At 40.1% G+C, this 14,203-nt stretch overlaps 1 protein-coding gene across 1 annotated transcript in view; it reads left to right on the top strand.

Moving 5' to 3' along the window:
- Positions 1-14,203, top strand: part of LOC143284452 (kinesin-like protein KIF19) — a 51,688-nt gene extending 37,485 nt beyond the window's left edge. Inside the window, exons 11-19 of the mRNA XM_076591094.1 lie at positions 1,476-1,543; positions 3,809-3,987; positions 5,476-5,689; positions 6,675-6,799; positions 7,608-7,651; positions 8,717-9,227; positions 11,040-11,124; positions 12,177-12,239; positions 14,033-14,203. Coding sequence (XP_076447209.1) covers positions 1,476-1,543; positions 3,809-3,987; positions 5,476-5,689; positions 6,675-6,799; positions 7,608-7,651; positions 8,717-9,227; positions 11,040-11,124; positions 12,177-12,239; positions 14,033-14,184 — 1,441 coding nt within the window. The 3' untranslated portion in view covers positions 14,185-14,203. The remainder of the gene's footprint in view (positions 1-1,475; positions 1,544-3,808; positions 3,988-5,475; positions 5,690-6,674; positions 6,800-7,607; positions 7,652-8,716; positions 9,228-11,039; positions 11,125-12,176; positions 12,240-14,032) is intronic.

Below are 14,203 nucleotides of genomic sequence, written 5' to 3'. Positions count from 1 at the left end.
GGTCTGTTGACAGGTGGGAGGGAATATACCCACATTGTTGGTCTGTTCACAGGTGGGAGGATATATGCCCACATTTTTGGTCAATTGACAGGTGGGAGGGAATATACCCACATTGTTGGTCTGTTGACAGGTGGGAGGATATATACCCACATTTTTGGTCTGTTGACAGGTGGGAGGATATATACCCACATTTTTTGGTCTGTTGACAGGTGGGAGGATATATACCCACATTGTTGGTCTGTTGACAGGTGGGAGGGAATATACCCACATTGTTGGTCTGTTGACAGGTGGGAGGATATATACCCACATTGTTGGTCTGTTGACAGGTGGGAGGATATATACCCACATTGTTGGTCTGTTGACAGGTGGGAGGATATATACCCACATTGTTGGTCTGTTTACAGGTTGGAGGATATATACCCACATTGGTGGTCTGTTGACAGGTGGGAGGATATATACCCACATTGTTGGTCTGTTGACAGGTGGGAGGATATATACCCACATTGTTGGTCTGTTGACAGGTGGGAGGGAATATACCCACATTGTTGGTCTGTTGACAGGTGGGAGGGAATATACCCACATTTTTGGTCTGTTGACAGGTGGGAGGATATATACCCACATTGTTGGTCTGTTTACAGGTGGGAGGGAATATACCCACATTTTTGGTCTGTTGACAGGTGGGAGGGAATATACCCACATTGTTGGTCTGTTGACAGGTGGGAGGGAATATACCCACATTGTTGGTCTGTTGACAGGTGGGAGGATATATACCCACATTGTTGGTCTGTTGACAGGTGGGAGGATATATACCCACATTGTTGGTCTGTTGACAGGTGGGAGGATATATACCCACATTGTTGGTCTGTTGACAGGTGGGAGGATATATACCATTGTTGGTCTCTTGACAGGTGGGAGGATATATACCCACATTTTTGGTCTGTTGACAGGTGGGAGGATATATACCCACATTGTTGGTCTGTTGACAGGTGGGAGGATATATACCCACATTGTTGGTCTGTTGACAGGTGGGAGGATATATACCCACATTGTTGGTCTGTTGACAGGTGGGAGGATATATACCATTGTTGGTCTCTTGACAGGTGGGAGGATATATACCATTGTTGGTCTGTTGACAGGTGGGAGGATATATACCCACATTGTTGGTCTGTTGACAGGTGGGAGGATATATACCATTGTTGGTCTGTTGACAGGTGGGAGGATATATACCCACATTGTTGGTCTCTTGACAGGTGGGAGGATATATACCATTGTTGGTCTGTTGACAGGTGGGAGGATATATACCCACATTGTTGGTCTGTTGACAGGTGGCAGGATATATACCATTGTTGGTCTGTTGACAGGTGGGAGGATATATACCATTGTTGGTCTGTTGACAGGTGGGAGGATATATACCCACATTGTTGGTCTGTTGACAGGTGGGAGGATATATACCCACATTGTTGGTCTGTTGACAGGTGGGAGTCAAACAAGGACAGGCAGGCAGGAGAGCTGGCAGTTTTGAACAGTGACAACAAATACCTAGGTGAGTTTTGAATCAAACTGGGTGAGAGCCATCTGTTCTTTCGACAACTCTTCTTTTTTCAGAGGGAAAGATGAAACTGTTCTATTAAACGTAATCTCTCCAGCATATGAAACTTAACTTCTATGTGAAATTGTTAGTCACGCCCTTACTGAAGCATGTTCTTAACACATGATTGAACCAGCGACTGACCACTCATGATGAAGGTTGTGTTTTTCAAGAAGCACTGACCAGCCATGAAGTGCAGTTCTTTTGATCATGCTTTGTTCTTTTGATAACAAAAGGCTTGTAAACTTGTATTGACTTGGGTTCTATAATTGTCTTGGTGACAAAACCTTGACTTAGTGTTACTGTGTTGGTGTTTGTCATCATTTTGTAGCTTGCTCTGTCATGTTGGGTTGTCTCATTTACCAAATGGAGCAAATCAGCCAAAAGGATTTCCATGAACAGTGCAAATGTAGTTTTGTTATGTTGTAAGGAAGACAATTTTCTGTGCCTGAGTCAATTCAAACTGATTATGGCACTCTTTTTTTTTCTTTTATTTTTCATTTTATATTTCAAAGAATTCAGATGGATGTTTAAGATTTTATTATGAAACACATTTGTTGTTAATTCACTTTTACCTGAATATGATATTGCTTCTTCTTTTCTTTTTAAAAAATTTTTTTTTAAGCTCTGTCAAGACCTGAAGAAGAGTTTATTGTGACTTCTTTTATACCTTTTATCATGTATGTCATGATCATGTCATGTTTATTATGATTTCTTTCATAACTTTTATCGTGGATGTAAAAAATGTGTCTTATATAACTTTTTGCTGTAATAATGTTTAAGTGTTTTGTTTCCAACAGCAGATTTCTCTGATTGAAATTTGGGCCGCTCTCCCAAGAGAGAGTGTGTCGCTACTGCATAGTGCCATCCCCACCCTTTTTTGACTCACTTGTTCGGTTGTCTCTGTATGTGTGTGTGTGTGTGTGTCTGTGTGTCCGTGGTAAACTTTAACATTGACATTTTATCTGCAAATACTTTGGCAGTTGACACCAAATTAGGCATAAAAATAGGAAAATTTCAGTTCTTTCCAGTCATCTTGTTTAAAACAATATTGCACCTCTGGGATGGGCACAAAAAAAATAAAAAATGAAGCGTAATTATATGCAAACTGCATTTACTGTTATATTTATATTTTTTGTATTCTCTAAACTTGGCACTTTGATCTGATATTCTGAGCCAACAAGAAGAGCAGTCATTATTATCATTTTTTGTTCTAACAGGAACTTCTTTTGCTAAGCATGGAAGTTTTATTTATTTTGCAAACGTTTTGGTGCAGATAGTAAAAAAGGGAAATTACTCTGTAATTAATGCTAGGGGACTTAATTTGCTTTAAACTGATCTTTCTCATCTTAAACATTACATTTTGAAATTATACTCAATACATAAAAAGCTTGGATTTTTTTTTTTTTAAGTGTATCACAAGTGAGTCTTGAAGGCCTTGCCTCTCTTGTTGTCTGTTGAATGAACAATAAGGCAAGGAGAGTAAAGGATTGAAAAAATGATAAACAGAAGTAACTTTTTCCATTTACAACGTACTCAACTTCAAGTCAATGCTGCTTATGTTACCGATTCAACAAGCAAATGCTGCTTATGTTACCGATTTAACAAGCAAACGGGTAAATGTATGGGTTTGTTGCATTGTACCTTTTATTACCTGTGTGCTAGCTGAATACTGGTGGCATTAGCAGATTGCAAGGGTATTTGTTTTCCTATCAAAGAGGAGTTTTATCCAGAGACTTTAGCCAGTGACAATCCTTCTGATGTAGTGGATTCAATTTTTGAGTGCAAGGTGCATGCTACCATCCAAATGACTAGCATCCGAACCACCACTCAAGGTCTAGTGGAATTTGGAAGGGAAATACAGGCGAGTGTGGGGTACAATCCCGTGTGCTCAGATTCTCTCGCTTTCAAGACAGGTATGTTACCACAAGGCCATTACTCTTCTTGCCTCATTGTTCATTCATTACAACAGAAAAAAAGATGGTGCTGTACAGTAGCGACACACTCTCTCTCTTGGGAGAGTGGCCCAGATTTCATTCAGACACATCTGCTGTGACAAATAGTAATGATACAGTACAATATAATACAATATGGTACGATATGATACAATACAATAATATAATATGATATAATACAATACAGTACAATACAATACAACATAGTACAATACAGTACAATACAATACAGTACAGTACAATACAATAAGATACAATGCAACAGATGAGGAGAAGGCTCTGGAACTGGCGGGAGGGGGGGAGAGAGTGGACCCAGAGGAGGTGCAGGTGGCACGAGACGAGCTGAAGGTGCTCCATGACGAGAAACACAAAACGGAGCGTGTCATCACCACTGTGCAGAAGGAGCTGGAGACTGCTCAGAACAAGACTCACAAGCTTGCAGAAGTAAGTTTGTCTTGTAGGGGTGTTAGTTTAGATATATATATATATATATATATATATATATTTGGTATTCATTATTATCTTAACTCATTCTACTCCAGGTATGAGTTAACTCATACCATGATTACTTCCCCTGTAGACCAGGTACAAGTATTCTTGTACCAACACACTATTCTAATTTCGTCCATTCTAGCTTGGTAGTGCTGGCATTCTAAACTGAACCATTTACAGATTCAGGAAGCATGAAAAAGAAGCTTTGTTTGACTGATAAAATCAACAATTCTCCATCAATTCTCAGTGTTTTAGTGAAGCACCCTGTTTTTTTCTGCCATGGTATCATGTGGTGCTGGTCCGGGGGAGTAGTAGCAGGCATGTAGCTGTGGGGTAGAATGGGTTAAAGCATTTATCTAGGAGTTTCAAGGTAGAAGTGAGTTGATGATGTATTGTTTGGCCTCTTCATGACCTAACAGTTCCTTGTGGACTGCTTGCACTGGGACTGCAGCCTTATGACATATGTTAAATTTAATCAGCCTGACAGCAACTGGTTGGGGAAGTTGTGCATGTGTGTGTGTTACATTGTATTTTTTGTTAACAGAAAATCATATCATTGGATTCAGTTGTATGATGAACAAGAGTGAGTAAAGATGTCAAAAGCATACTCTTTCTTCTAATCATGAACATTGAAAGAATTAAACATGGGCGTCAGGACTGGGATCTTGAAGTGGATGCTGTATGTGGCAGGGGACTGGGAATGAGTGGCAAGGGGGTAACACCACTGAAATGGCATGAATGATGGGACAGAAAAAAACACACAAACTGAGGGTATGTGGATAGGGAGTCCCGAGAATAAGCACCTCAGATTTGAAGATTCTGTATTACATTAAGCATACTTTTCTTCATTGCCTGTTGAATCATTTTGTTGTTGTTTTTATGTTGGCAAGATCAAGGTATTTGAATGTACTGCAGTCATTGGAACAGTTTGACTGATACACTAGAAGGAATTATATCAATTTTTGTTTTGTTTTGTTGTTGTTTTATCCATTTGTCTTTGGTTTCTTTCTGTTTTCTTTCTAGGGGACTTTATGAATGTCCATACCCCCAAAACATAATGTGGTTGCTTTTAAATAAGTTAAAAATGGCCATACATGATAACATAAAAAAAAGTTTAATCAAAAAGAAAAGAATATGGGACTAGCCCACAAAGGCAGAAAGAAAGAGAGAAAATCAATATGCATAAGAGAAAGGGATAGCAGAACAGGGGTTATGAATAAGTTATTTGATGTTAATGATAATATGGTTCACCAGCCATCAAACTGAAGTGTAATGTGTGAGCACAGTATAAGCTTCAAGCTTTGTTGATGCTCTTTGCCTTTGTTTGCATTTGTTATTCATGTGTACTGTTGAACAATTAATGATTATTGAAACCAGCAGGGGTTATTTCTAACACACAGAGGGGAAAAAAGGTGTTGTCATGAAGTCGCTCATTTTCAGATGATCCCAATGCGTGTGAGTGGCGTGGACCAGCAGGAGATCATGAGGCTGCTGTGCAAAGTCCACCAGCTGGAGATTGAGAACATGGAGTCCCAGTCCGCCAGTCTCCTGAGGGACTTCCAGATCAAAAAGAAAGACATGGTCATCTCTCGCCTCCGCCACCATCACAACCTGACTGACGACATCATTCGCCGGCAACGAGACCTGCTGGATGGTGAGTGCTGAACCTCCTTAAAACATATTTGCTCAATGTTTTAAACTTTACATCTTTCTTCCTTCCCCCCAACCCTCTACCCAGGCCATCTTTGCGCATGTATGTGTGTGAGTCAGCGTGGGCTGGGGTTGGTGATGAGGTGGGAAAAGTGTTAGATGTGAGTGATTTTGCATTACTTTTAAGAAAGTGTTTTTAGCAATATTGTATCTAAACTTCTTCTTTTTGAATATATCATATTCTTGTACCTTATTCCACTTGTGTTCTTAAATGCAGCTAGAGCCACAGGGTAAGAATTATCCAAAGTTACATTGTTATTATTATCATTATGGAGGACTGATTGGTCGTCTACCTCTTCCTGGTGAAATCACCGTTCTATAATAAGGGAGGGAGGGAAAATGTCTTTCAAATGAAAATGAAATCATATGTAAATGAAAGTGAACGTGTAAAAATCAGGTAACAGATCATGTTTTAATGTTAGGTGAAGAATAAAAAAAAAAATCAAGTGCTGCTACTGATGTTTCTTGCAAATGAAATACAGCCAAGTTTCGGTATGTGTGTGTTCCTTTGATAATCAGGATTTTTTGTGACTGTCATGATTTTGTGTCTATTGCTGCTTGTTTTTTGATATAACATACAGAATAGAATTTGTCTTTTACCAAACGATAGGGATCACAAGGAATATTGGAGGGAAAGTTTTAACACAAGAAGGGAATGATACATATCCATATACAAGCACAGTAGGAGTTTAGATATTCATGCAGCATATAATTGTTTGTGCACACATATATATAGTATTTGATGTTAGACATTAGACAATGGTTCTAGCAAATAAAACAATATTCTGTTGTTGTTGTTTTTTATAAAACTTTCAACTTAGAAAACAAATACGTCAAAACGAAAACCAAGAGGTTTTCAGTTTTTTGCGTCTCCTTGTTTTCTTTCTTGCCCTCTCTTTAGCTGACCCCTCAGTTCGTGATTGTAACAGAAAACAGTGTTCACTGCCCCAAAGACCTGGAAGACCTGTATGAGCTCTATCGCAAGGAGAGAGAGGAAATGACTCGGAATGGACTGGAGTTTGGAGCGGTCAGTCCTCTGCCCAGCATACCCAAGGTACTGCTTCCTCTTTGGGGGTTTTCTTGTGAAATAAAGTCTGAAATAGCAGTTCTCAGTCTTTGGAATGTAAACGGGTATATTTGGTTGGCTCACATGTGTTTTTACTTCTCTTTTTGGTTTGCTTTTGCTGCCCGTTCATCTGCACAGTTTTAGTGGCATTACTCTCACACTGCTCATTCCAAGTCCCCTGTACACAGCCATACTTGGGTTCATCTGCCACATTCACAGCTTTGGCAGTTGACAGATAACTATTAATACAAGGTCACCAGGAGGCCATACACCAGTATACAAGTATTACTAAAAATCACAATATGATTGAGTGAGATTTGTTTCATGTGAGAGTCATGGCATTGTTAGTTGATGCTTTCCACTGAGATGATTCAATAAGGTTCATTTAAAAAACGTTTTGCGGATAGCATTATTTAACATAATTTACTGAGATGTGTTTGACATTGTATTGTTGAAATTAGGTCAGATAGTTATGTCTTTAAAATTGACATACTGGTCTTTTTTTCAGTTAATTATTTGACACAGTTTGATTAACAATATTTTTTTGATAATGTTGTGTTAATGGCCTTGGTAGTTGATATATTCGAATGAGATACTGATGGCATTGATATGACATGGAAGGCATTGTTAACTAAAGTAAATGTGATACCAGTGGGACTAATTGATGTGATTTGGTGTGGTACAGATGTGGTGACAGTTGTTCAGCCCTGAAATGGCCCCTGTGCAGTTAGATGGGCTGTAAGCAACATGGTTTGATTTGTTGAACTTTAAGTTGTTTTTTATTTTTGTGTCGCAGCCCTTGCCTGGCCTGAACTTCTCTCCCTCAGTGGAGGGACCTGAGTAAGTTGGGTTTTTTCCCCATTCATGAGTAACTAATTATTGCTTTTTGCATTCATATTTTAATGACTGCTTTTCCCCTTTCCACAATGACCAGATTTAGTTTGGGATTATCTGATATAAATGTTCATGCTTATCTGTACAAAAACTACACAGGTTATGATAATGATGCTTATGACATCCACTATGTAAAGAAAGTAAAGACAATGAAATGCGTTTTCTTCTCTGTTGTCCATTCCAAGAATTTGTTTGAAACACCCCAAAATTTACTAAAAGCTCAAATCTCTGTAGATTTAGATTATTGATGTCCTCTACAAATGCTGATACTGTCTGAAACTTGTCTCTTTGTCTGTATAATGTGGTAAAGATTAGAGAAATTGTGCTGACTTAATATTTCCTATTAAAAAAAAAAATAGATGCCAGGATTGAAGTTGTCCATACACAGCCCTTCACAAGGGGGGCAAAGGCCTTTGCTGGATAAATCATTTGTATATGTTTGTATTCGCTTTTCCACATTCATGTATTACTGGTTATTGATTTTCCCATTTGTGTGTTATGGATTGCTACTTTGAATTCCATCTGATTGTAAAATATGTTTTACCACTCTTGTTTGAATTCCATCTGATTGTAAAATATGTTTTACCACTCTTGTTGAAATTCTAGCTGGTTGGTTAGTTGATTTACAGGTTGGTTTGGTTTGTCAGTTAGTTGCTTGGCTGTATGTTTGCTGGCATGTCAAATATGATTCACCAAGATTTTGTGAAAGAAAATGTAGGTTCATACCAAAAATTATTTTAATGGTATTCTAGTGTGGACGCAGCAAATGGGATGAAATGTAATACAAGGCTAGGCTTGAAGGGATGTGCATCTTGGATAATCAGTTAAATGCACAGCTGGACTAAACAAAAGTGCAATTAGTTTCATTTACTTTGCGCACATGCAGTTTGTAAGATGCATTGACAGTCTTCTGAAGTTAAACCTCACACACACACACACACACACACACACACACACACACACACACACTTAGAAGTCTTTTCATTGTGTGTGACACCTGTTTGTCCACAGGGAAGAAAAAGAGAAGGTGTTCACGCAGAGCGCCAAAGCCAAACACATGCGACGCTCACAGGTGCTGAGCCGGGTGTGGAAGAACGACCCGATGGATGACAACAGTCACTTCACCTCCCCAGTCCCCGTGGCCCCCTCCCGCCAGTCCAAAACCTCCTATGAAGACCGTGAAATCATCGCCTCCAACACACGCAGCATTGCCGCCCTTGCGGCCAAAAAGCGTAACAGGGTGCTGCCGAGAACGTTATACCGCCCTTCACCTTCGGAGATTCCTGTCCCGACTTTGACCTCGAGTCGCCTGGCCCAGCACAACCAGATGACGGAGGAGGGGGGTTACCGGGACGAGGTGCCCAACGTGAGTGACGACAACCTGTCCCAGAACACGCTGGAGAAGACCAGCATCCACACGGACACCAGTCTCCCCCCTCTGCAGGGAGGGGATGCCCGCTACAGGGGCAGGAAGCTGGACCCTTCTGATGACAACAGGAAGAAAGGGGGATACTCAGAACAGGTGAGGAGGGGCAGGGGGATACTCAGAACAGGTGAGGAGGGGCAGGGGGATACTCAGAACAGGTGAGGAGGGGCAGGGGGATACTCAGAACAGGTGAGGAGGGGCAGGGGGGATACTCAGAACAGGTGAGGAGGGGCAGGGGGATACTCAGAACAGGTGAGGAGGGGCAGGGGGATACTCAGAACAGGTGAGGAGGGGCAGGGGGGATACTCAGAACAGGTGAGGAGGGGCAGGGGGATACTCAGAACAGGTGAGGAGGGGCAGGGGGGTTACTCAGAAAGGAGGGAGGTTGGGGTGGTTACTCAACACAGGTGTGTGGGGATGGGGTTACTTCAAACAGTTGCTTTTCTCTTTTTTGTTCAGAACAGGAGTTTGCTTTTCAAAAGGAAAGTTCTTCAAAATAACATTATTCCACGGTCTGATTTTTAAAAGAATTGAAAGATCTTTTAAATTCAGATGGTTTTGATATTCACCGCTTTGATTTATTGGTATTGATAATAATGACGAAAGACTTTTAGTAGTAAACAGAGGATAATACAAAAAATAAGGAATGAGAAAATGAATAGATAAATGTAATAATAAAGGACACTTCTTAACGACCTTCTAGTATTTAAGCGAGCGCAAAGCACTTTACATTGGTATCTATAGAAATATACATATTAGATAAACAAAAAAGAAAAAAACACTGGACATTATTGATTACATACACAAAGAAAAGGTGATTTTTTTTTCTCTCTCTCTCACGCTACATCTGTCCCTCTCATGCTCCCTAATAGTCCTCCTCTTGTCTCTTATGTCTTATCTCACTGTCCCAACACACACACACACAGATGAATGCACTCGAACGAACACACACACACACACACACACAAGTATTTCCACAAAATAACGCAAGATTTAGCACTTAACATCCCCCCTCCCTTCCCACCCTCACACATGCTCAGATTTTAATGTTTCATATCACAGTGCCTTGAGAAAAGCTTGTGTTATCAGTAAATATTCTGCACTTTTGTCTTAGCACAGTTTGTTGATAAGGGCCACCAAGCTATTTGAATGTTCAGCAATCAAAGTGAAAAAGTTGATGGATATGCTTCTGTGTGGCTGAAGGCATCATAGATTAACACTTTTGATACTGTATGCAGTTTGGATAATGTTGCAGTCCACCATCAACTGTGCACAGTGTTAGGATTTGAGAAACAAGTCTTGTCAATTGTGTGATGGTTTGCTGTGCAATAGCACATCAAGAAGATAATATTGTGTGCATATTTTACAGTTCTTTTGTGCGCACGCGCACATACAAATATGGTCAATACATGAAAGAGGGAGAGAATGAGTGAGTCATTACACAGGATGTAACACACACTAGTGCAGGAAAAAACCCAGACACTCATAATCTTACAACAATTAAAAAGTACAAAGTTTGTCCATCAGTAGAATATCACACAGATAAAGAACTGTGCATGAATGATGTGAATGTATGTGGCTGGGAGAGTTCTTTTTTTTTTTACTTTCTTTGTTTTTTGGTTGTTGTTTTTGTTTTTTTTTATTGTTAGGTTTTGTTGTTGTTTTGTGTTGTTGTTTTTTTCGGCCAATGAAGAAAGACACATGAAGAGCACTAAAATAAAATAAAAAGAAGAAGAAGAAAAAAGAGTGAGACAATGTGCTCTGTGATCTTGCATGCAACTGAGGCCACAAAAAAAAAAAGTTCTTTTGAGTATTGATAATGATAGTAGTCAAAAAAAATTTTGTTTTGTTTTAGGACACTTGAAATAGATTCATGATGTGCATTTGTTTCCCCTGTCTCTCTTGCAGTACGCCAAGACACAAGCCAGGAAAAATGCACCCAGAAATGGCCGCCGGCCTCGGGGACAGGAAAATTCAAACAGATTACCAACAGGTATATATTTTGTATTCTATTTTTTCTATTTCACTGCTTCTTTTTCTGTGTTTATAGACAAGCAACTCCAACTTAAATTCATATGTATAAGTGGGCCTCCATGTGAATTACCCTTTTTACCCCATCAGGTAGGCAGACATACTCTGTTTTCAGGGTTGTGCGAGCTTGGTATGTTAGTGTTTCTTCAGCCCACTGTAAGCTGACATGGATTAGATGGTCTCTGTTTTGCGAATTTGATTTTTTGCCTGCGTATACACATAAAGGTGGTTCAGGCACTAGCAGGTCTGCTGCATATCAGTTGACCTGGGAGATAAGACAATTTTCCATCCTTACCCACCAGGCACCATGATTAGGATTTAAACCAGGGAGTCTCAGATTGTAGGTCCTCAGCTTTAGTCGAATGGCTGTTGTGTTTGTTTTATTTCTGTTCTGATTGTAATTAACTCACATACCTTTTAGTTGGGTCTGTTCTGGGAGGAGAATGATAGATATGCAGGAGCTTGCTTCTTGGTGATTTGTTTATCCATTGAAGTCTGTTAAGTTTTACAGGACAAGAGAAATCATGTTGCGTTGTAAGCTTCTGTGTGAACAAAATGAAATTTTGGAAACAAATCATCATTGTGAAAAGTGTTTGAAGATTTTATGGATTTTTGTTCTTATGGAAATCACTCATTTGTCATTTTCAAATGAAGAGTCTGGAGCAGTGTGGAACGTGTCAACAGCTACCTCAGTATGTAACGGAACATTGAAAATTATCAAATATAAACAAAATAACAAGCAAAAGAGAAAATTGCACATATTGTAATTATTGATATCATTATTGATGATAGTTGTATTAATATCATCATCATTATCATCATCACCATCATCATTATTGTTTGTTGTAGTATTAGTATGATGATAAAAGGAAAGATCACATTGCCAATCGCTGTGGACAGAATTAAGCAGGCATATCTCACAAAACTGCTGAAGTAGAAATGCCCACAGTGCACACTTGTCTTACATCTTCTGCTGTGTTTTCATCATCCTTTCCTTAACTGTGTGTGACTCAGATGACAACAGAAATCGAGCACTGTCTCCGGGACGTAAGAGGAACACGCGCCCTCGTCAGAGAAGTAAGTGTTGTTAAACAGGGTGGAGGTACAGGGTTCACAAATAGTTAAGGACCACTTCATGAAGCAGGCCTGTTTTCGTGTTGGAGGTACAGGGTTCACAAACAGTTAAGGACGACTTCATAAAGCAGGCCTGTTTTCATGGTGGAGGTACAGAGTTCACAAACAGTTAAGGACCACTTCATAAAGCAAGCCTGTTTTCGTGTTGGAGGTACAGGGTTCACAAACAGTTAAGGACCACTTCATAAAAGCAGACCTGTTTTCATGGTGGAGATAAAAGATTGACAGAATGTTGAGGACGGCATATAAAAGCATATATGTTTTCATAAAATGATTTTAAAAAACAAAACAAAAAAACCGAGAGATTATTTCAATAATGCAGCCTGTGTGTGGTTGACCACAGGCCTCTCATAGAAAACACAAACAGCTGTTCCAGGCATACATACTGAATGAACAGCTTGAAATGGGTGTATGAAATATCAATTTCTCAACCAAAGATTTACAATTAATCAGTGGTTGATAAAAATTAGGTGTGGTTTTTCTTTGCAAAAAAAATGGAAGTGTATGTGCAAGAAAGCACCTCAGGTTATGAGTGGTGCTCATCACACTGGTTGCAAACACTGCTGTTTGCTGGAAATTCAGCATCAGTTCACCATGCCCCTCAGCCGAAAACTGTGGTCCTCAACTTTTTGTGAACCCTGATACACCATCCCAGAAGCCATCTTCATGACTGTACTCGATAAGAACAATAATACATGTGTAGACAACATTTATCAGTTAAAGGACCTAAAGGTTTTTACTGCCATAAGGGCAGTGGATTCATATCCACTGTCACTAGGGTTTTGGCTGAGGAAGGTGATGTCTCATTCAGCCGTTAAACCTTCCCCAGCCAAAGCCAGGTATCCGTGAACACCTGAGTGGTCCCAGCAAAAGTGTAATAAAGTGCCTTTCTGAAGGACACAGCACCATGCCAGAATGCAGCCTCCAACCCTGATCATTGAACACTGGATCAGAAGTCCATCACATAACTGATGTTGTCACAAGGTGCTAATACCAGGATCAAACCTGTGTCCCTTCAGTCAAAGGCACTTCTGTAGATATTTTCTCTTTCATGAGTTGTATGGCATGCACATGCGTGTTTCCTCAACCAAAAAATAAGCATTTCATGGTATATTGGTAAGAATTCTCTAACATTAAAATGACCCTCTACGGAGTCACAGGTTCAAATGGAAAGACAAGGACCGCACAGTTGAATATCATCTGCTGTATGTATGTATCTTTGCAAATGTTGCTCAAATTTCCTGACCAACTCTCTAGGTGCCTGTATCTCTTGGGGCTGGTTGATGATTGGATTGTTATGAAATGAAGCACAGAGTACAACCTTCTCACATAGTCCCAAACCTTAATTGGACCGCCAACATCTTTTTCATTTTTGTAATTCTCTTTCATCATGAGTTCAGGAAAAGGAAATCTCTGATTCAGCAGACTTTCATGCCCTGCTCTCATGGTGGCCTCAGTTTTCAGCAGGATCTTCTCTGGTGTGGCATACCCTGATAACAGAACATTGATAGTTTCCATTGCTGAGACTGGGGTAGATGAACCTGGGTGTGGCTGTGTGGGGGCTAGGGGGGGGGAGGGGGGGGGGGCGTGGGGTGTGGGGTGGGGGGGGACACAGAATGAGTGACGTGGGAGTGATGCCAATGAAACAGTGCAGATGACAGGGCAACACAAAACAAACAATAAACAAACAGAAAGAAAGTCTGATAAATTTCATGATCATTCTGTGGAATTTACAGGTCAGGCAGCTGGTAATGGAGCTGTTTCAGACTCTTCAGCTGTCAGCACACCGCAGACCAATGGAAACAAACCCTCCAGGAGACCTCTTCCCACAATCCCACAGTACAGAAGAGGGGACATCACTGTAACTGGACAAGCCCTTCCCAGATAACTGGCTTGTGTGTTGATGC

This window comes from Babylonia areolata, chromosome 1, assembly GCF_041734735.1.
Source record: "Babylonia areolata isolate BAREFJ2019XMU chromosome 1, ASM4173473v1, whole genome shotgun sequence".
Classification (NCBI taxonomy): domain Eukaryota; kingdom Metazoa; phylum Mollusca; class Gastropoda; order Neogastropoda; family Buccinidae; genus Babylonia; species Babylonia areolata.
Note: the sequence above shows the minus strand (reverse complement) of the source record. Positions and strands in the feature narration are given on the sequence as shown.